Source organism: Myotis brandtii, unplaced genomic scaffold, assembly GCF_000412655.1.
Source record: "Myotis brandtii unplaced genomic scaffold, ASM41265v1 scaffold708, whole genome shotgun sequence".
Lineage (NCBI taxonomy): Eukaryota > Metazoa > Chordata > Mammalia > Chiroptera > Vespertilionidae > Myotis > Myotis brandtii.
This window is the reverse complement of record NW_005370777.1, coordinates 3,509,344-3,530,993: the sequence shown is the minus strand read 5'-3', so window position 1 is coordinate 3,530,993 and position 21,650 is coordinate 3,509,344. Positions and strand designations below refer to the sequence as shown.

Genomic DNA, 21,650 nt, shown 5'->3' with positions numbered 1-21,650 from the left:
AGGCAGACTACTCATGTGAAGTTTGGTGGTAAAGAGAACAGGAAAGTGGGAAGAAGCTTGAGGGGGAGGGAAAGCTTAAGGAAAGGATTTTGGAGGGTAGAAAGAAGGGAGTCAGTAGAGAGGGAGAGACTGAAGATACAAGAAGATGCAGATGACGATGATACTATGCTAGAGCCAGAAGGACATAGGAGCACATGGAATGGACAACAGGGGGTTTAGAACATTTGTTGTGGGGAACATGAATAAGGTGACATCAGGAAAAGTGTTGATGAGAGGCACTAATGACTCAGTTGCTGTCACATAACATGAATTGTAGTAGAGCCCAGTTCCTTGTGTTGAAGGGCCACTTTTGATTCATCCTTATATCCCAGATCCTAGAATAGTGTCTTATACATAGTAAGTGTTCAGAAAATGATAGTTTGAATGAAAAAAAAAGAATGAATGAGAATAAACAATAGAAAAATTGGACAGTGACATCTATACAAGGGCAGGCAAATTGATTATTGCATAAAATAAGAGGTGCAGAATCTAAAGTGCTACAGAAGCCACTATTGACATGACTATCAGAGTCTGAGCTGGGCAGAGAATGAGATGGAGCCAGGAGGAGGTGATAGCCTGGACTTACTGCATATGTCAAGGTTCTGATGGTTAGCATGAGGACAAAGAGAGTAGGAGAACTAAAATTCTCCTAGCAAAGATAATTTTAGAGTTTAACCTAGTGATAAAACAGACATTCATCAGGTGTGAATTACTGATGCTAGACTCTTTCTTGTTTTATAAGAATAGGGTGTATAGAGAGTAGATGAACCTGAAACTTAGAATCTTAGAAGGGAGGGTTTGCTACCAAATAAGACTAAGGGGTAAGGGAGGGAATATTGCAAAGGATGATTGTAGAGTTCCCAGTTTTGCCAATGGTTGGCACTGTTGACTGCAACTTAGAAAAGATAATTAGGAATAATGCAAAAGTTTCTCTCTCTCGACCCCACCCCACCCCCAGCCAATTCTACTATAAATGGCCCTCATTTTCATAAAGTTCATTAATTAATGGGTCTATTTTCCAAACTTGAATATCTATAGTGTTTTCATTATATTGATAAAATAGAACTTTATATATCAGAACCAGAAAGCTTTGACAATAGTTATTTTTATGTATCTATGACAGCTTAATTCTTTTAGTTGTGAACTTGTTAAGGATAGTCTTTGTTTGTAACTTAACACTGTACCAGAGTAGCTATTCCACGACTTGGGATCATTGTTTAGATACTAAGAACAAATCAATCTAAAAAGGCAAGTTCACATGGTAAATCATTTTTATATTTAAACCTGTACTGTCATTTAATCCTTTTTACAGATTACATTTAGAGATTTTGGCAGAGACTTCTTCAATCCTCTTAAGCCTTTTTCTCAGGAATATTTTTGTAACAAGTGACATTAAAATTAAAGAAGAAAATCTTTTCTGTGATAATATCAAAGGCAATGAGATTTTTCCTGCTCAACAAGTAAGTGAATTAAAAATGATTAAAAATGTGCCAGTTTTCCTTTATTTGTTTCTTGATGTCTCAACTTCATGTTTTTGGGGAATGTAAGTCCTGGTTTGCGAATGGACTGAGGAGCCCTTGTGTATTTGTGCTGATTTGTTTGATAGTCCATGTAGGATTCACAGGTTTATCTTTTCTTTTCTTTTTTTCAATTTATATGGGATCATGATACATTTGTTATTCTGCACCTTGACTTTTCAACATTTTTATAATATATCTTCGACATATTTTCATGATGGTACATATCAATTACCAAATTCTTTTTAAGTTATAACATTGCATTCCTGTACAGAGGCAGGAATTTAACCTATGTCCTATTGGTAGAGTCTCAGGGAGCTTATAAACATTGTCCTATGTACACCTACAACCTTCTTACACTCTTGCTTTTAATAACAATCCTACATTTTTTTTTCTTTTTAGATTGAAGTTACTTTTTTCACCTTAGATATATGGAGGCTTTTGACATTTTTTTTTTTTTGGTTAGGTTGTTTTTTAAAAATGTATTTTTATTGATTTCAGAGAGGAAGAGAGTTGGAGGGATAGATAAAAACATCAGTGATGAGAGAGAATCATTGCTTGGCTGCCTCCTACATGCCTCCTATCAGGGATCGATCCCGCAACCTGGGCATGTGCCCTGACCGGGAATCAAACCGTGACCTCCTGGTTCATAATCCAACGCTCAACCATTGAGTCATGCCGGCCTGGCTGTTAGGTTCTTATGCAGTTGCTCTTTTCTACCCATGCACTTATTCATTAGTTAATCAATAATTTGTTATGTGAATTTGTACTAGTTTTTATGAATATGAAAGTGAAAAAAACATGATTCTTTGTCCAAGGCAAGTGCACAGTCTTGCAGAGCCCAAGTACTTATAACCATCAGTCTGTTCCTACTATACATCGTATTCAGTTTCTTCTTTCAGCATCCAGTCTGAAAAGAAAGACAATTTTGAAGTACTTCAATGATTTTCAGAATGCTAGGCTAGTATTTGAGTAATAATTTGTTGTATGGAAATTTCTGGTTGCCACTCATACAGTTTTATTTGTACATAATCTTGTATGTATATACATAGCAAAATAATGAAATCTTCCTCAGGAAAGGGAAAGGAGGAGTAAGATAAGATTCTTATTATTTTTAAGTGTCGTTTAATCACAAAAGCCTATCTTCACATTTTACTATCATTTTTACTTATGTAGGAGCATTATAACAGGAGATTAGTGTGCTCTACTGAAAATTTGCTATTTTCTCACAAATTCAGAAGGGAAATGGGACTCTGTTAATCAAGTGGGGGCAATATTACAGAGAGATTATATTTTAATTATTATTTATTATAATTTTTGCTTTTGCAACAACTGTTTTTTTTTTTTTTTACAAAGATTGGTTCTTTTTCTGTTACTAGTGGTATTTGTATTGTTTTACAAAAAATTCTGAAGTTTAATTCTAAAATTGTGTTATCCTTGTATAGCATTATTTGGGAGTTAGTGTTGTTCCTGAATTTAGATTTTTCTTTATGCCAATGTTCATCCTGTTAAGCCATAGGGATCGTATTTCCTACCTTTATTTTCCTTAGACACATTAGTGAAGTACCTGATAATTAATTTGTGTAACAATACCTGTTTCTTTACAGATTGCTAGACTAATTGAATGTGAGAGAGTGTTAGTGGCATTGGAACTTAGCAACTACCTAAATGATTCCAGTTATGCTCTTCAATCTGTGACTCAATGTTATGGCCTCCTTGCTCCTATAATCTATCACAATATTGCTTTGGTACCGGTCATACAGGTAAGGGTATTTCTTCCTCTTCTCCCCCCAGATAAGGGTATTTTTACAAAGGCAACTCAACAGTTCATTTTGGAAAAGAAAAAACAATGTATCTCTTATAAAGTACAAATAACAAGTATTTTATGAATTGTCATGAGTTAACTGAAAAACATTTAAATAATTTAAATGATATGTCTGGGCAGACATAAATAAGGACTTAAAATGTGTTTCTTTGAAAATATTCAGCCCCAGTGCTGTCTATATTTAAATACTTTTCCAGGTTTTTAAATTTCATTTCAATTTTTGTGTTCTTGTAATGTTAGAAGCAATAGTATTTATTCAAAGCAATGGTTAAAGCTATCATCTGGGAGAAAAATTGGTGAATGATCCAAGAAAACATGCTTGATGTCTCAGTGATGGAGAAGTTAGAAGATACCCTGGCTGAAGGGATTATATTAGTTGTTCATGCTACCTAACAAATCAACGTAACTTAGTGACTTAAAACAACACCCATTTACTATCACAGTTTCTATGGTCCAGGAAGCTGAATGTAGTTTAGTTGGGCTGCTCAAGGTCTTATCAGGCTGAAATTAGGGCTGCAATCTCTTTTGAGCCTTAGGGTCCTCTCCCAAGCTCACTAGTTGTTGAGAAAATTCATTTTCTTGCGATTATGTGATAGGAGGTCCTTGGCTCCTGAAGGCTGACTACCAGTTTCCTGCCCCAACATGGCACTTTGCTCCTTCAAAGCCAGCAGGGGAGTCTCCTCTGCTATGCCCGAGGAGTCTTATATAATGAAATGCAGTCATGACAGTGACTGCACCATCACCTTCACAGGTCTTACCTCCACTCAGGGGGAGGAATTAGACAAAGCTTACACATCAGGGGCAGGGACTTGCGGACTATTTTAGAATTCTGCCTAGGACAAGGATATAAGGAGAGAAGGAAGATTTTACTGCTGATGGTGCATAAAGTTACTCATCATCACCATCATTGTCATCATCATCATTGGCTCAGATTTTGAGAGCCAAAATGATGTCAGTGAACTTACACAAAGTGTAAAAATTTTACATTCACTATTGAGGAAATTAATCAGAGAGCTTAAAGAAGTTAACAAATATTCACCTCGGAGTGCCTCTACCGTTAGTATAGACATGCCTCCTCCTCCTGAATTCCCCATATTTAGTAGTTCAGCTGCTCAAGAGATATGCCTCCAAAATCCAACATCTAGACTAATAGTTGGCAGCCTTCCATGTCACTTGTAAATGGATTGAAGCAGTATTTTCAAGTGTAGAATATTTTTCCTCCTGAATCCAAAGGTGTCTACCTGTCATGGTCTTCTCCGTTTAAGAGATGAGAGATGCCAGATGTCAGACTTACTCTGGAGGGGGTGTCTCAGCATCTCCCAGATAGTTACTTAATGTGTCAGGCCCTGAATCTTCATAGGGTTTATTTCTACCCTCGGGAGGGCATTCATCGTATTCAGGTCTTTAGTGCACTTGCCATTTCTTGCTCATTAGGTCTGATTGACATCATGTTACTAATAGAGTGGTCTAATGTATTGTTTTGAGAATCACCCAGAAAGTTCATATCCTTTCATAAAGTATGTCAGAAGGTAGGAGAGTTATCATTGCTCTGGGGCAAGACTCTAAATGTATATTCTTATCTGCCCAGTGTGAATGGGAACGTCTAGTACTTCTTTCCTAGAGAGTGGAAAAGAAAACATTAACCATATCAATGCATGCCTTGTGATGTGCTCTAGCAAAGAATCCACATTAGGAGCAGCAGCTGCGATTGGGGCTCAGGCTGGTTGAGTTCAGGATAGTCCACTGTCATCCTTTAGGATCCTACTGACTCACGATTCCTTTAGCTACAGCTCAGAATGCTTATGGCTGTGAGAAAAAACCGAGGAATGGAGTGCATTGCTTTAGAATAGGAAAAGATGAGTGGAACAGAAAGAAGATTCTAGCAGTAGGCCTCAGTATGTATGAGAATGTAATGTATGGCAGAATTGGCAGCCCCATTTAGTGGAAAGAGAGTGGATATTTTTAGTAAGTTGTAGTGAAACACCTAGATATTCATTTGAAAGAAAGTTGAATTTGATTCTGTTTGTGCCATATCAATAATATCGAGATTGTAAATACAGACCAAAGCAAAAAATGTGACAAAAAATCCCAAGAGATTACCTGTGCAATCCAGGGTTGGGGAACCCTTTCTAGGCAAGACAGAACTCTTAGAAACAACAAGAAAAAAAAAGACATATTTGATTGTATGTACAGCAATCTATGTGTGAAAAAGGGACCATAATAAAGGTAGTACAAAGTTTATGGATTTGGAAAAAATATATCTAACACTGATGAAGGATAAGCATACATAACAAAAAGTCTTACAAATGGACACTATTATAACAGAAAACTGGGCACAGGATACAAATAGGTAGTTTATCAGAAAAGCAAATCCACGTGGCTGAGAGACATATGAAAGCTGCCCAAACTCTGATTATTCATATATGTGCGCATTAAATGAACAATCTCATATCAGTGGCAGGATGGAAAAGATCTGTAATTCCTATTGCTAGTGAGGATGTGGGGCAAAGGCATTCTCATTCATTAATGGGGGAAATGTGAATTGTTATAGGCATTGGATTTGGTAAAGCAATCTAATTTTAATTAAAATTAAAAACAAGTATACCTGACAGCAATCCATCTACTAGTAATTTATCCCATAGGATAAAATCACCAGTTGGTGAGATGCTTCTCAAAGTTTTACCCCTTCATTCCTGGATCCATGTGTTCTACCTGCTGGGGACCCAGTACCACATAATTGTCACTGACTTAGAATGTTTACTGCGCCCTGGAGGACGGTACCTCATCCTCACTGGTTATCATCGCAAAGCTGGCGCCTCAATTGCCTCTCATACTGGAAACTGAGCCTGTATGAGGGTATTTATTGTGGCACTCTTGGTGGTGGCCATAAAACTGGAGACAAAGAGAAAGTGAAGTAGCAAGGAGGATGGCCACACTGCAAAATCTCAATTCTAAAACTGCAACATGGAGATTCTGGAAGTGGCTGACTAAATTATGATTGATCCACAGTAAATAATTATGCAGCATTAGAAATACTATAATGAATTGCAGCTAAACCTGTAGACTTGGAGGGATTTTTTTTCACAAGACATGGTTGAAGGAGAAATGCACAGTTCACAAAAGCGTGTATAAATCCTATTTTGTAACCTAACATCAACCCTCTTATTATGCACATTTAGTATTTACACACACACACACACACACACACACACACAATTATTTGAGGCAGGAGAAAATGACACAACTTAATGTTAACATGATTTGGGGATATGATCTGGTAGGGCAGGAGAGGGTGTTGGTGGAAGGGAGTAATTAAAGAAGCATTTAAAAAACGTGTAAGTGAACTGTGACAATAGTAATACTATTGTTGGAATGGTAGTTTGAAGAAATTAACATATTAATTTTTCCTTTGAGATCATCTGAATAAAGAATAGATTGATGCAATCTCAATTCAACTTTTCTGATGGTAGTATTACTTATAGTATGAAGCAAGGAGAATAGAAGTAAACATCAGAATTAATTGTTTTCCTGGGATATGAATGTTTGGTTTTAATTTTGAAGGAAACTAGTATTCCAAGTACCTGGTATCAGTATATGTTTAATATGGTATATCTTTCTCCATATGGTTTTTCAAGGACCTCCTATGCCTGGATATGAGCTTAGTGTTTCTTATGCCCATGTAACATTCTGTCTATATCTTTTATGGCACTTGATAAAATATGCTTTGTTTTATAGTTATTCATGTACTTATTTTATTCTCCCCACAGGTTTTTAAGTTACTTTAGATGAGGGACTGATCTGAAAATTGAACGTACCAATTTTCTTTCGAAGTACATTCCTCTATACATGATAAACAATTTATCAATCATTATTAATAACAATAAAATTTAATGCCTTAAAATTTGCATGATTTGAATAGAACATTTTATAATGTGTAAGGATAATATTTTTCAACAAACCATTGCATTTCTATTTTTTAGATCTTGATAAAGTGTTTGGTGGTTTTGCAAGGACTACCAAATGTCATCCACTCAAAGAAACATATGGCAAGTTATGAAAGCATACAGCACATGATAGCTTGTTGTCTCTACTACACAACAAAGGTATTTATCTTATTCTTTGTCTTGTGTCATAAAATTTAGGAGCAGTAATGATTTAGAAAGTGAAGCTACTTTTATAGGAATTACTTTAAAAAATAATACCCAGAAAGCATTTTAGATCAAAGGTAGCCTAGGCATGCCAGTTGGTAAAGCATGGAGGGTGTATCTTGGGGAGGAGGGGGATGAAAAGAAGGCATTATATGGGACCTCATGCATTTTGGAAACCAGAAAGAACCAAGAGACAAGAGGCAGAGAGGTAGGCTTCCTTTTACTCATTGCTTGGCTCAAAAACAAGCATTGTGTGCTTCTTCAAAGGTTTGGTTGACTGAATCCAGTGAATCTCCTCAAAGAAAGGCTGTTTCTACCTGCCTGTTTTATGTGGTCCTCACAGGGCCTTTCTGATTTGGTCAGGGATCTGGAAGAATACTGCATGGGGGGACTAATTTGGCCCATCACTTTGGTTGGGACTAAAGTTTGCTTCTATAGAACTGAAGCAACAGAGACACCTCTAACCTCTACCTTAGCAAAGAAGTCATGATTTGCAGCTGTTCATGGCCTGACCTCAGGAGCAGAAAATCATATTCTTTCCATCACTCACTGCTTTACACTGTTGGAGAGACCTCTATGACCTGGTTGGGTAGATGCTGAGGGAACATAAGCCATAAGCAGGATGAGAAAAGTAATAACTCACTAAAGGAAACTTAGAACCCCAAGGGGAAAGAGCAGACCAGGTACTAAAATAATTGTGTTATCTACTCACACCATGTTGGAAAAGACCAGAGGTGATTTAAAAACAACAACAAAACAAAGAAAGAAAGAAAACTTTCAAGGTGGTGCCATTAGATGATCAAAACACAAAACAAAAATCTCTTGCAATGAACAAATTTGAGTTTTTAATAAAAATTAAACAGATTATGGTTATGGTATTTCTTGAGTCAAATCTGCAAGCTCACCAAATACCTGAAAATGTAGTACTGAATTGTTTAGAGATAAATTCCAAAGTCGTAATGTGAAATGAAAGGAGTTTTGGTGGTAAAAAAGGAACAAATGGAGAAGTAATAGGCCCCTCAGTCCGAGGCAGGATAAATGTAAGAACATATGTGTAGTCATATACTGGTGAAATGCCGGAAGTCCAAGGATAAGGACAAATCTTGAAGTTTTGAGACTTGAAGAATAGGCTATTTGCAATGGAAAATAATTAATTAGCTTACAACTTTTTTTTTTAATCAGCAACACTAGAAGTTAAGATGGAGCAACATTTGTAGAATCCTGAGGGTCTAAAAATTAATAACCAGGAAAGATATCATTCATTTCTCAGGGCAAAATAAATATTTTCAGAAGTGCAGGCATTTAAAAAGTATTCTGCCTGTGTACTTATCTGAGGAAAACACTTAAGGAACTACTCTATCAAATGACAGTTGGCTCAGAACAGAAATCCCAAGATAGGGAAATACAAAAAGGAGAGGAATAATGGGAGCAATGAATCTGACAATATACATATTATTAAAATTAAATAGATAATAATGATGTGACTAGGACTTTCTAATATAAATGCTAAGTAGGGATTCTTGAAATAGAAGAATCATCCTTGAAAGGAAAACTTATTAGTAACCTAGAATTAAAACTTAAATCCTCTTTGGGGCTAAGGGAAGGGTGAGCAGTTAGAGATGTATATTTTTTTTTAAATATACATCTATATCTATATCTATATCTATATCTAGTATAAAATACATATAGTATAAAATTATTTTCTTTTGATAGAATAAATATATTCAAAGATGGCCCAGAGGAATATGTAGCCATGAACAGAACTTTACAGCACAGTAGGACTTCTAAATTTATAGGAAGGAAAATGAACAGAGGAATGACAGGGAAGAAGAATGCTTAATTCAGCAAAAGTTAGAAGAAGGAAAAAGGGTATATAAGATGGAAGGAATAAAATACAGTATATTAATTATTTCACTAAGTGTGAATGGACTTAGAAGACAGAGTTTGGCAGATGGGTTAAAAAGTCAGATTTAAATGTATTTCATGTCAAGAAACACTCATAAAACAGTGTGGCAAACACTGGTTGAAAAATAAATGGTTAGACAAAAGTACTGGGAAGATGCAAACGAAAATAAAGGAGGAGTAGCAATTTTCATATCTGAAAAAGAAGAATTCAGTCTCGCCGGTGTGGCTCGGTGGTTGATTGAGCGTCCACCTGGAATTGGGGCGGGGGCCATGGGCGCATGCCTAGGTTTCGGGCTGATCCCCTGTGGGGGCGTGCAGGATGCAGCTGATCGATGATATTTTCCTCTCATAGGTGTTTCTGTCTCTCTATCCCTCTCTCTTCCTTTCTCTCTAAAAAATGAATAAAAACATATTTTTTTCAAAAAGAAGAAGAATTCAGGGCCCACAACATGAATCAGAACAAAGAGAGACATTCTATGGTGTTCTTCAATTCTGCTCTGTCTGACCACCCTTCTCTTATTCTTGATGGCATTTGGGGTTTTTCTGGCCTTAGGACAGTCTTATTGTCAAATACTAAAGATCAACTCTGAATTAAACAAAATTTGAATGTTTTATAACAGCAAATTAAAGGATAAAAAATAAGGTTATATAAAAATGCTACAAAGCCATTTGATAATATTTAACAACTTTTCCTAATAAAATTTCAAAATAACTTAGGAATGAAAGGAAGCTATTGAATACAGTAGTCACTCCTTATTTGTGGGGAAAGTATTTCAAGATCCCTAGTGGATGCCTGAAACTACTGAACCCTATATATGCTATGTTTTTTTCCTATACATACGTATGATAAGGTTAGGCATAGTAAGAGATTAACAACAATATCTAATTATAAAATGGAAAAATTATAATATACTATAATGAAAGTTATGAAAATGTGTTCTCTCTCTTTCTCAAAATATCTAATTGTACTGTACTCACCCTTCTTGTGATAATGTGAGTTGATACAATGCCTACATGATGAGATGAAGTGAGGTAAATGACATTGGCACTGAGATGTAGCATGAGGTTACTATTGACCTTCTGATGATAAATCAGAATAGGATCATCTGCTTGGGGTGATCCTGGAGCATTGAGCCAAGACAGTGTCAATGGTTGGACGCCCAAAGTACATGATGTCTATGGTTGGGGAAATTTAATATTTTTGGACTACAATAACTAAAACCACAGAAAGCAAAACCACAGGTAAGGGGGAATTAATGTAATGATAAAGACATTTACCAAAGTTTTACAACAATTATATTACTAAACGGCAAATTTCTTTTTTTTTCAATTTCTTTATTGATTAAGGTATTACATATGTGTCCTTATCCAGTTATGGTGGGATAATGGCAAATTTCTGAAGCCATTTTTAAAAAAATTAGACACAAGAAATACTGACTCATAATAGTGTGATATATTATTTGTAGAGATTCTGTCTCATGCAATAGATAAGAATATGAAATTAATTTTATAATAGAAGAGTACAATTTATTTGTAGTTGGAGACGTCTCAAAAACCCATGAGAATCTAGTAAAAAGTTACTAGAAGTAAAAAGAGAATTTCATGAGAATCTAGTCAAAAGTTATTAAAAGAAAAAGAGAATTTATAAAGTGATTATATATAAAACACTTATAGAATGTTAAGTTTTTTAAAACTAGCAGTAGCCAGTTAGAAATGGAGAGGAGAAAATATAGCACTTATAATGCACATTATTTTAAATTTAACAAATGTTAAAGAACATAAATAAAAGAACTGTGAAATCTTACCAAAGGACACAAAAAAGATCTGAACATATGGTAGGTCACATCAAGTTCCTGAACAGGAAGACTTCCTCTCATAGAAATATAAATCTTTCCTAAAATAATATTTAAATGTAATATAGTCCAAATAAGAATCCCAATGGGGTGTTTCTGAAACTGATTAGAATAATTTAAAAGTCCTCAATAGATATTAAAATTGACCATAAATCCACTTCAATAAAAAGTAATGTTAGTAGAAAAATGGGCAAAGGTCAGTAGAAGAGAATAGAGAATCCAGCAAGAGCCAGACCCAGGTCTACAGAAGAACTTAACATACCACAAAAATGGTATTTTGATTCATTAAGAAAATAATAATTTATTGTAATAGTTTATTTATTAAAAGGTGCTAGTATAACTGACAATTTGTTTGAAAATAAACAAAGCGTCCTACCTGATACCATACAAAAAATGAAATCCCAATGGATTCAAGGATGTATGGCCTTGAAGTCAGGGGAAATCTCTCTCAACAGGACACAGAATTCAAAAAACACATAGAAATAAAAAGTAGATAAATAGATTAAATAAGAGGAACCGTTAAAGGTTTTTCAAACCCCAAAATGATATAATGAGATTTGCATTTTAGAAAAAAGAAATTATTCTGGTTTTGTAACAGCTCATCATTAGAGGGATGGGGGGTAGGTGAGGGGAGGTAAGACCTGAGGCAGGGAATGAGTTCGAAGGTGAGAGATGATAAATTAAGCTAGTGTGGGAAAGGGGAGAGAGAATGGAAAAGATTCAAGAGTTATTAATGAGAGCATTGAGAACCTGGAAACCTATTGAGTATAGGGGGATAAAACAGGGAGAGGGAAGAGTCAACAACAATCCAGCTATCTGCCCTGGGCAGTGGGGTGAATACAATGCTACGTGTTGATGGGGAGCAATTTTGTGTGGAAAAGGGAGAAAAGATCATGAGTTTTGAATATATTGAATTTGGGGGCCTATAGGATATTCAAAGAGGTGGCTATTATATGATCATATCATTGTATCTATAGGCTTGGAGTTCAGAAGAGGCCAAATACGTATAAAGGAATCGTTAATATGTGGGCTCCATTGGAGCAATAGAAACAGATGAAATGGGACACTGTGTAGAGTGAGAAGGGAATAGGATTATTTAAGAATCAAAGGGGCACTTAATCAAAGGAGCCAGTCCTGCTTCTACTAGGCAAGAGAAAGAATCGAAGAGCCAATTAGTCCAAATCTTTCTTTTTTAATCCGTATCTGAGGATATGTTTAGAGAAGGAGGGAGGGAGGGAGAGAGAGAGAGAGAGAGAGAGAGAGAGAGAGAGATTGATTTGTTGTTCCACTTATTTATACATTCTTTGGTTGCTTGGTTGCTTCTGGTATGTGCCCTGACCAGAGATGGAACCTACAACCTTGGCCTATCGGACGATGCTCTAACAACTGAGCTACCTGGCCAGGCAGGGCTCGATTATTTTTTTTAAGTAAAGTATATATTAATTTAGGATTTTTCTATATATTAATAGAATTTTGCTCTTAGAGCTAGTCTTCCCAAATTGATATGCTGAGAATTGTCATTCCCGAAGCTTCCTCTAGCACAGTGATGGCGAACCTATGACACACGTGTCAGAGGTGACACACGAACTCATTTTTTTGGTTGATTTTTCTTTGTTAAATGGCATTTAAATATATAAAATAAATATCAAAAATATAAGTCTTTGTTTTACTATGGTTGCAAATATCAAAAAATTTCTGTATATGACACGGCACTAGAGTTAAGTTAGGGTTTTTCAAAATACTGACACGCCGAGCTCAAAAGGTTCGCCATCACTGCTCTAGCATGACCAGCAGTCCCAGATTTCAGGTGTTCATTTCATATAAACACATTTTTATATGGCTTTTCTATTACAAAGCCCAATTAGTCAAATGACAGTTTCTTTTCTCTGCTACTTTTAAAAAATTGCTACTCTTTTCAGATGGCTTAGTCTTTCTTCTACAAGCGCCAGTAGTTTTTCCAAAAGATGCCAGAATTCCAAATGAAGTGCCACTTCTGAGACACATAGTCTTCAATGTTTCATTATTTTGCCATTGTTAAAAAATTATTATGCTAAACATCTGGCCTAGTCTTTTTATTTCTTCTCATTTGATGTGTTAAGTAGAATTGGTTCTTTTTTTCTTTTGATTTGAAATGTTCTTTTTCACTTAGTGTTTTCTACTGGCATATTATAACTGGAGAAAAGATTACCTACTACTCTATCAGTGGAGGACCTAAATATGTCGGAAAGCAAAGTTGAGGAGAGAGCAAACATCACTCTATTTGTGTTTTCTTTTTTTTTTAACTCCCCTCCTCCCAGTTCCCGCCCCACCCTCCGCCCTCACTCCCCACCCACTGTCCTCATCCATAGGTGCACGATTTTTGTCCAGTTTCTTCCCGCATCTCCCATTCCCCTTTCCCCGCCAAGAATAGTCAGTCCATTCCCTTTCTATGTCCCTGATTCATTATAATCACCAGTTCATTCTGTAAATCAGATTATTTATTCACTTGATTCTTAGATTCACTTGTTGATAGATGCATGTTTGTTGTTCACAATTTGTATCTTTACCTTTTTCTTCTTCCTCTTCTTAAAGGATACCTTTCAGCATTTCGTATAATACTGGTTTAGTGGTGATGAACTCCTTTAGCTTTTCCTTATCTGTGAAGCTCTTTATCTGACCTTCAATTCTGAATGATAGCTTTGCTGGATAAAGTATTCTTGGTTGTAGGTTCTTGGTATTCAGCACTTTGAATATTTCTTGCCATTCCCTTCTGGCCTGCCAAGTTTCTGTTGAGAAATCAGCTGACAGTCGTATGGGTATTCCCTTGTAGGTAATTGAGTCTCTTTCTCTTGCTGCTTTTAAGATTCTCTCTTTGTCTTTTGCTCTTGGCATTTTAATTATGATGTGTCTTGGTGTGGTCCTCTTTGGATTCCTTTTGTTTGGGGTTCTCTGCGCTTCTTGGACCTGTAAGTCCATTTCTTTCACCAGGTGGGGGAAGTTTTCTGCCATTATTTCTTCAAATAGGTTTTCAATATCTTGCTGTCTCTCATCTTCTGGCACCCCTATTATTCTGATGTTGGTACGCTTGAAGCTGTCCCAGAGGCTCCTTACACTATCTTCGTATTTTCGGATTCTTTTTTCATTTTGCTTTTCCGGTTGGGTGTTTTTTGCTTCTTCGCATTTCAAATCTTTGGCTTGATTCTTGCGCTCCTCTGGTCTGCTATTGGGTGTAATATTCTTTATTTCAGAGCGTGTATGCTTAATTTCTAGTTTCTTTATCATAGCATTGAGGGTCTCATTAGTTTTCGTGAGGCTCTCCAGAAGTTTATTGCAAGCCCTCAAAATTGCGTTTTTTAGCTCTATATCGTCCATTTCTGTCATGTTTTTTTGTCTCCGCATTTTTTATGCTTTCTTGGTGCACCCCCTAGTGGTCTTTGTGCGCAGTCTTGTTCTAGTTGAGCCTTGATTGTTGTAGTTAATACTAGAGGGATTTGACCACCAGGCCGACTGGCTGTGTGAATCAGCTGTGTCTGCCGCGGAAAACTTCTGTCCTCTGGGGAGGTGCTAATCTAGCCTTTGCCTGAGGCGATCTGGCAAATGGCTCTGCGCAGGGCTTGGGCGGGGCGGGCTCAACAGGGCGGGCGGGCGGAGGGAGCGGTTATGGCCCCTCTCAGTCCCGTTCCCAGAGGCTCTGCTTCTCAGAACCCCCGGAACCGCTGCAAACCTCGGAGGGAAAGCTGCCTTCCAACTGATGCCAGACACTCCCGCTTCTCCCGTTTGGGTCCGAGTCCCCAGCGATTCGCCCGTATCTGGAGCTCAGAGTCTGAGACTCCCCCCTGACCGAAAACGACAACCGCGCTCTCAGCCACCAGCCCGCTTTGCGCGCGCACCTCCGCACCTGAGTTTTTTCCACACTGCGCCTCCTCTGAGCCTCGGTGTGCTGTTATTTTTCCTTCTAGTTGAAGAGTCTCTCCTCAGCCAGCCTTCCTGCGGTTCTGGGTGATGTCCGTTCCGTCTTTTAGTTGTATTTTTGAAGTGGTTGTTTGCGGCAGCAGTCTGCGGTGTTTACCTATGCCGCCATCTTGGTCTCTCTATTTGTGTTTTCTATTAACAAAAATATCTTCCTCTTGTATCAATTTTATAATGAGGTTGGACCACCTTGCCTGGCATTCAAGGCCTTGCATGATTAACCCCATCTACCTCTTCAAATGCTATTTCACCATTTTCCTTCCCATCCTTGGTTCCACAGTCAGCATTACTTTATCACTATTGCACTAGTCCCACAGAAGTATTTCCAGTTTTTACACCTTGCATGAAGTCAGTCTTATCAGGTTTAAGCAGCTATTCACTTTCTTGTTCAGCCACTTATTACTATACTAGAGGCCCGGTGCACGTTCCACTTATTACTGTATATCCTTTCCCTGCATGGGAAATAACACTTGTTACTCATTGTAAATACTAACTTATTCAACTTGACAGAATGCATCTACATATAATAAATTCATATAAATTTATTTCTACCCATAGAGAATTGCCTTATGGGGTTCACAATGAGTGTATTCCCATCATGTGACCCTTCACTGCAGCAGGCTCCATACAAATTAGATTGCTGGCCAGGGAAGCTTTCTTGGAGTTGATGCTAGAGTCCAGGTTTTAATGACCAGGTTACGTTAATAACCTTACATTACTCTAATAAAGCGAGGAAGCTGTTCTGGGAAGTGGCTCAGCTGTAAAAAAGCATGCAGTCCTGAAACCATGGTCAGAATTTATACTTGGCTCAATATTTTGTAAACTTAAAGTGCAAGAAGATGAGTGGTCAAAGATTACACTAGGGAGATAGGTAAGGACCAGGTAGAGAAGGCAAAGAATAGCAATAACAGGAAATATGGATGGGAGTGGGAGAGTGGGCCACTCCCCTTCTTATGATTAGTGTCTGCTTCTCCTGGGGTTCATAGAGAATCTGCCCCAAACAGCTTAATTCTAGCTCAGCCCACTACCAGAGTGCCTTGTAATGCATTTATGGTTGTAAATGCCCCTCCCCCACAACACCATTATCAGCAATTTTGCCATTTCACATGGAAAGCAAGCAACTCAAGACAAGAGGTGATGGTTATGTGGCCTCTAAGAATGGTTTTGTTTTAACATGGATCTCTTAAGTGTAAACATTTTCTGAATAGCTAACTTACTAAACGCATATGGCTATATGTCCCAGAGGTACGGGGTATTCATTGTTGATGAGATTCCTGTTATTTGTCCCTTATTCAAAATAGTGGAATCAAGCAGTTTTAATTCTAGAGAATATGATATGGGGGTTAGCTTTCAGTTTCCTTAACAGAAACGGTAATTCTTAGACCCAAAACATTAATGGGACTTTTGAGTTTATGAAAAATGATGCAAAACACTTGAGAATCGTTAAGAGTTTCCAACAGTGATGATTAGTAAATATTTTAAATTAGATTCTGCGTTCATGGAAGGAATATGACCTGGCAGTAATTATTATAAATTATGGGAAAAAGATGTTGGACATCACATCAGAGTGCAAATCTCTATTTGGTATTATTAATGAGCCAGAAGAAACACAAGAGGAGGTAACTGTTTTTTTGTTCCTCATCTCTAAGCTTATATTTAGTTGAGTCTTTTAAGAGATTGTGTGTTATTAGTAAACATGTTAAAAACAGTTTTTAATTTGTTATATTTACATAAAAGTTATATATAGTGAAGAGCTGATTTTCCCTCCTTTTTCTTTTGTGATTAAAAAATGAATTCATGCTAGAATACTGGAAAGCTCCCTATCACCTGTACTGATCATCAGTTCGGGCTGAGAGTGAGCTTCCTGCACCCAGTTGGATATTGGACTAAAAACCCTGTAAAGTCTCCGAAATGGAAGATTTTATTATCCTGGGTGCCTCACTGAATGTAGTAAGAACATGTCAGAGCTTTTTACAGTATTCAAAGTAGATTTCCCAAACTCATTGTCACACTTAAATTGTCTTCTTTAGAAGACTGCTAATGTTTGAGACAACTTTTTAGTATCTGTCTCCCAAGCTTGGTGCTTACTAGAGCCTGCTTGATTGTCTTTCCTAGAAACTATATGGTTACATGTTTTGGTTAATCAAATTTGAACTGTCACTTAGTTGATCAGGTTTCTGAGGTGCACTAGGAATTACTTGAAGCCCCTTCAGTGACTGGGGTGGCTGTATCAGAGTAGTTCCATTTCTATCTCTATTATATGTTGACTTTCCACGGAAGCATTTGCCACAAAAATCTTCAACTATCAGCACAGTTTAACTGGATAAACTTTTTAGCCATAATCCTTTTTTCAAGGGGGTTGCTTTATCTAGAGAGAGTTTAACTTGGAGGCGATTTGAAGGTTTTTTCCCACCAAGTGTTCACTCTCAGAGCCTGTCAGCCAGCCCCTGCATATCACCCAGGCTTTGCCTCAGGACACTGTCCCCGCACATGTCCCCATGAAGCCCCCCCTTGCCTCTGGCATTTATTAATTCACGTTGTTTAGCCATGTAGATCATAGTTTTATTTACAAGTATGAAAACAGAATTTTAAGAATGCTATTTGAAAATGATAATTGCTGAAACATGTTGAAGTACATTCTGAAATGTAACCAATGTTTCTAGGGTTGTTCTATGAAGTCTTCCAGGACCAAGAGGCTACAGCAGACAATATCACCTGAAAAAATAAATGAACAGCTGCTCTTGTTGGAGACACACCTTCTCAAACTGACAAAGCAATGTAGTCATTTTGTTTTCTTTCTTTATACTTGTGTTGAGCATTATATATATATTTTTAAATAAGAATATAATTTGTTAAAAGGATTAAGAAGAGATTAGCATTTGGGTAAACCCTTTAAGGTTTACATAGTGCTTTTATATAATAAATTTAACTTTAAATTTATAATCCTAATAATATTCTGTTAATAAGGGATTGCTAACTACTTTTTTATAGATGTGACTCATAAAGATTAAGTGATTTATTTAGGATTGCATAGCTAGCTTGGATTTGAGCCTATCTCTTCTGGTTCTAAAGCAAGGTATCTAAACCTTGACACTATTGCCAATTTGGGCCAGATAATTGTTGTGGGGGACTGTCCGAGGCATTGTGGATGTTGAGCAGCACTTTGGCCTCTATCCATAGATACATAGCATACAAGACTCCCCTCCCGCTGCCCCCAGATGTGACAACCAACTGGGAGGAAAATGTTGCCAAATATTTTGGGGAGGGAGAGTGCAAAATTGAGAAGCACTGCTCTAACAGCAAAGGGTAACTGAGAAATAAAAAGGGATAGCATGAGAGGTGTTAATGTGTGAGTGCTTTGAAACACTGTCTACTCGAGTGAAAGATTAGTTTAATTTCAAGTCATTGTGCTCTATAGTAATACTAGAGGCCCAGTGCATGAATATTCATGCACTGGAGTCGGGGGTCCCTCAGCCTGGCCGGCCCCCTCTCACAGTCCGGGAGCCCTCAGGGGCGGGAGGTGACCTGGTGATCAGGGGAAGGCGACGCCCCCATCATACCTCTGCTGCTGCCACTGCCAGCAGCACAAGCCTTGGCCGGCCCTGGTTACCTGTGCTTCAGGCTGGCCCTGAGTGGCTGGGGGGCTGAGGGGACTGGGGACTCTGAAGGCAGGTGCGCGGCAAGGCTAGGCCCGCCCCCAGACAGGCCCGGCCTTGCCGTGCGCCTGCCACCCGGGCAAGGCTGAGGGAACTGGGTGCTGCCATCTTATGGCTGTGGGTGCTGCCATCTTTGAGGGCATGGCAGTCAATTAGCATATTCCCTCCTTATGGCTGTGGGTGCCGCCATCTTTGAGGGCAGGGCTGTCAATTAGCATATTCTCTCCTTATTGGTTGTGGGCACCGCCATCTTTGTGACAGTATGAGGGTCAATTAGCATATCCCCTCTTTATTAGATAGGATGTTAACACAATGATTGGAATTTTGGGAGTTTGCAATTTGGAAATCTGTATAAGCAATTGATTTAGTTTCTGGTGATAAATATGATCACATTCTTAAAAAGCAGGTACTTCAGATCTTCCAGAAGGACAGGAGTATACCTATGTTTCTTTTAAGTGGGAGGCTCCACTTTTGGCCCCATAATCTTTTGGGAACTGAGCATACCTGTAGATTTCTGTGTCCCTAACTTAACGCTCTTACTGTGTGTCTCAGTTATATCTGGCTGGTTGTGGTGCTTCAGAATTTTTTCTGACTTGGATTTCTCTATTTCATCAATCTCCATGTCTGTTATATTTATAGAATTTATGAATTTATGAATTGAACCCAATACTCTATTATTCACATAACCAGTAAACATAGTTTATTGAAAGCTGTAATTGTCTGGTTACCTATAAAAAATGTAATTCCTTAAAATGTAAAGTGTTCTAGAAATGTGAATTATTTCTTTTCATATTATCAAAACAAACAAACAAACAAACAAACAAACAAACACAAAAACTCTAACATTTAACCAGGAAGCACAGTGTAATATTACTAATTTTACTGCTTCCTGTATGCCAGAAACTACTATGTGTTTTATATATATAAAAATTCACATAATGCCCCAACCGGTTTGGCTCAGTGGATAGAGTGTCTGCCTGCGGAGTGAAGGGTCCCAGGTTCGATTCCAGTCAAGGGCATGTACCTTGGTTGTGGGCACATCCCCAGTAGGGGACATGCAAGAGGCAGCTGATCGATGTTTCTCTCTCATCGATGTTTCTAACTCTCTATCCCTTTCCTTTCCTCTCTGTAAAAAATCAATAAAATATATTTTAAAAAATTCACATAATTCCTATATAACCATTATACAAAGAAGGCATTGCTGTTATTCCCATTTTAAAGATAAGAAAACTGAGGCACACAGAAGCTGAGTACCTTCCCAAAGTCTCATAATTTAAAGATGGTTAGATGCTGAGCCCAGGCAATCTGGCCCCAATAGCTGTGCTGTTCATTATTCTATGCTTTACTGCCTTTAAATGATAATTTTATAAAAATGGAGTTAATATAATTGGTAGGTTTCTGAGTCTGGGCTTTGCTGATATACGACAGCTGTTGGATAACAGAAACCCGTGCCTTGGAAACTTTTTAGCTATTTGGTAGCAGACTCATTGGCTCTTGGGTGGGGGAAATGAAAAGAAAATAATTGAGATTATTTAAATTTTTAATCTCTAAGATAGGATATAGTTGATACTTTTAAGGCACATAATTTAGAAAGAATACTTGAGGTTTTTTTTCCTATTTTTTGTCTCCTCCAAAGAATTTTTCTGTTTGGTTATTGATGTTAAACAGAATGTATTACTTATTATTCATATTTTTAATCTTAGTTGCTACACCTGAACTCTCAGGATCAGAGGACCCTATCTTTCTTTACCCTATAGTTTTAAATTGGTCGGTCAAAGGTGCTGTGAAAGAAGGTAGGTGACCTAAATGTGTACACGCTGTTCACTCAACTTACTATTGAAGATCATTCATTCTATGGATTTTGTTGTTGTTTATTACTTAAAGGTCTAACCCAAGCATGTCAAACTTGCGGCCGGCGGGCCTCAATACTCATTGTGGGCCGCATGTGGCCCGCCGGCCGCGAGTTTGACATGCTTGGTCTAACCTGTTCCAGGCAGAAGATTTTGGGTCCTTTACTCATTCAGAATAATCCAGACTTTTGATTGTCAAGTAATGAAAGAGACCTAAATAGGAGCCTGATTTAAAGTTTGGGAAGACGGAACCTTGATGGTGGCTTACTTGGGTAGTAGATGGGGTTATTATGAAACTTACAAAAACTAGGGAATTGAAAAATGTGTTAGTGATCCTTAAGTTCATCTGTGAAGAAACAGCAACATTATTGCTTAACTCAGAGGGCAATATAATAAAAAGTAGGATAACTAGTTATTCTGCAATTTTTTCCCAACTAGACATACAGGAGAGGCAACTTTTAAGAAATCTTAACACTGAGTTATTTGGAAAATAAATGAAATATAGACTGTAAAGGATTATTTGATTTTAGAAAACAGTAGTTCTCACCACATTTATTCTATATATTTTTTAAAAGTGAGAAATCTAAAGAAACAGGTTAATAAATGTTTCTGTTAGAATGAAATGAGTATTAGTAATAATAACCATTCAGCACTATTAACTGAGTGTATTGGTAACTATATATGTATGAACTTCCTTGTTTTCACAGTTATGAAATTTAAACAGAGACCTAGATTCCTGGAATTTTTTACCCAGATTATGCTAAAATGTATAAATGAAGAAAAATTTTCCCTTATGGTGGAGATCACAAATCCTATCACTGACTTCTTGAAAAGGTACTTGTAGTATCTGTTTTATTGCTACTAACAACTTAAAAAAATGAGTAACATTGTCACATAAAGATATATAAG

At 37.3% G+C, this 21,650-nt stretch overlaps 1 protein-coding gene across 1 annotated transcript in view; it reads left to right on the top strand.

The window, feature by feature from the left end:
- The window catches only part of CFAP54 (cilia and flagella associated 54), a 250,797-nt gene that overhangs the window by 86,661 nt on the left and 142,486 nt on the right, over positions 1-21,650 (top strand). The window contains exons 24-30 of the mRNA XM_014530050.1: positions 1,352-1,499; positions 3,164-3,319; positions 7,362-7,484; positions 16,723-16,854; positions 17,899-18,013; positions 20,595-20,684; positions 21,449-21,575. Coding sequence (XP_014385536.1) covers positions 1,352-1,499; positions 3,164-3,319; positions 7,362-7,484; positions 16,723-16,854; positions 17,899-18,013; positions 20,595-20,684; positions 21,449-21,575 — 891 coding nt within the window. The remainder of the gene's footprint in view (positions 1-1,351; positions 1,500-3,163; positions 3,320-7,361; positions 7,485-16,722; positions 16,855-17,898; positions 18,014-20,594; positions 20,685-21,448; positions 21,576-21,650) is intronic.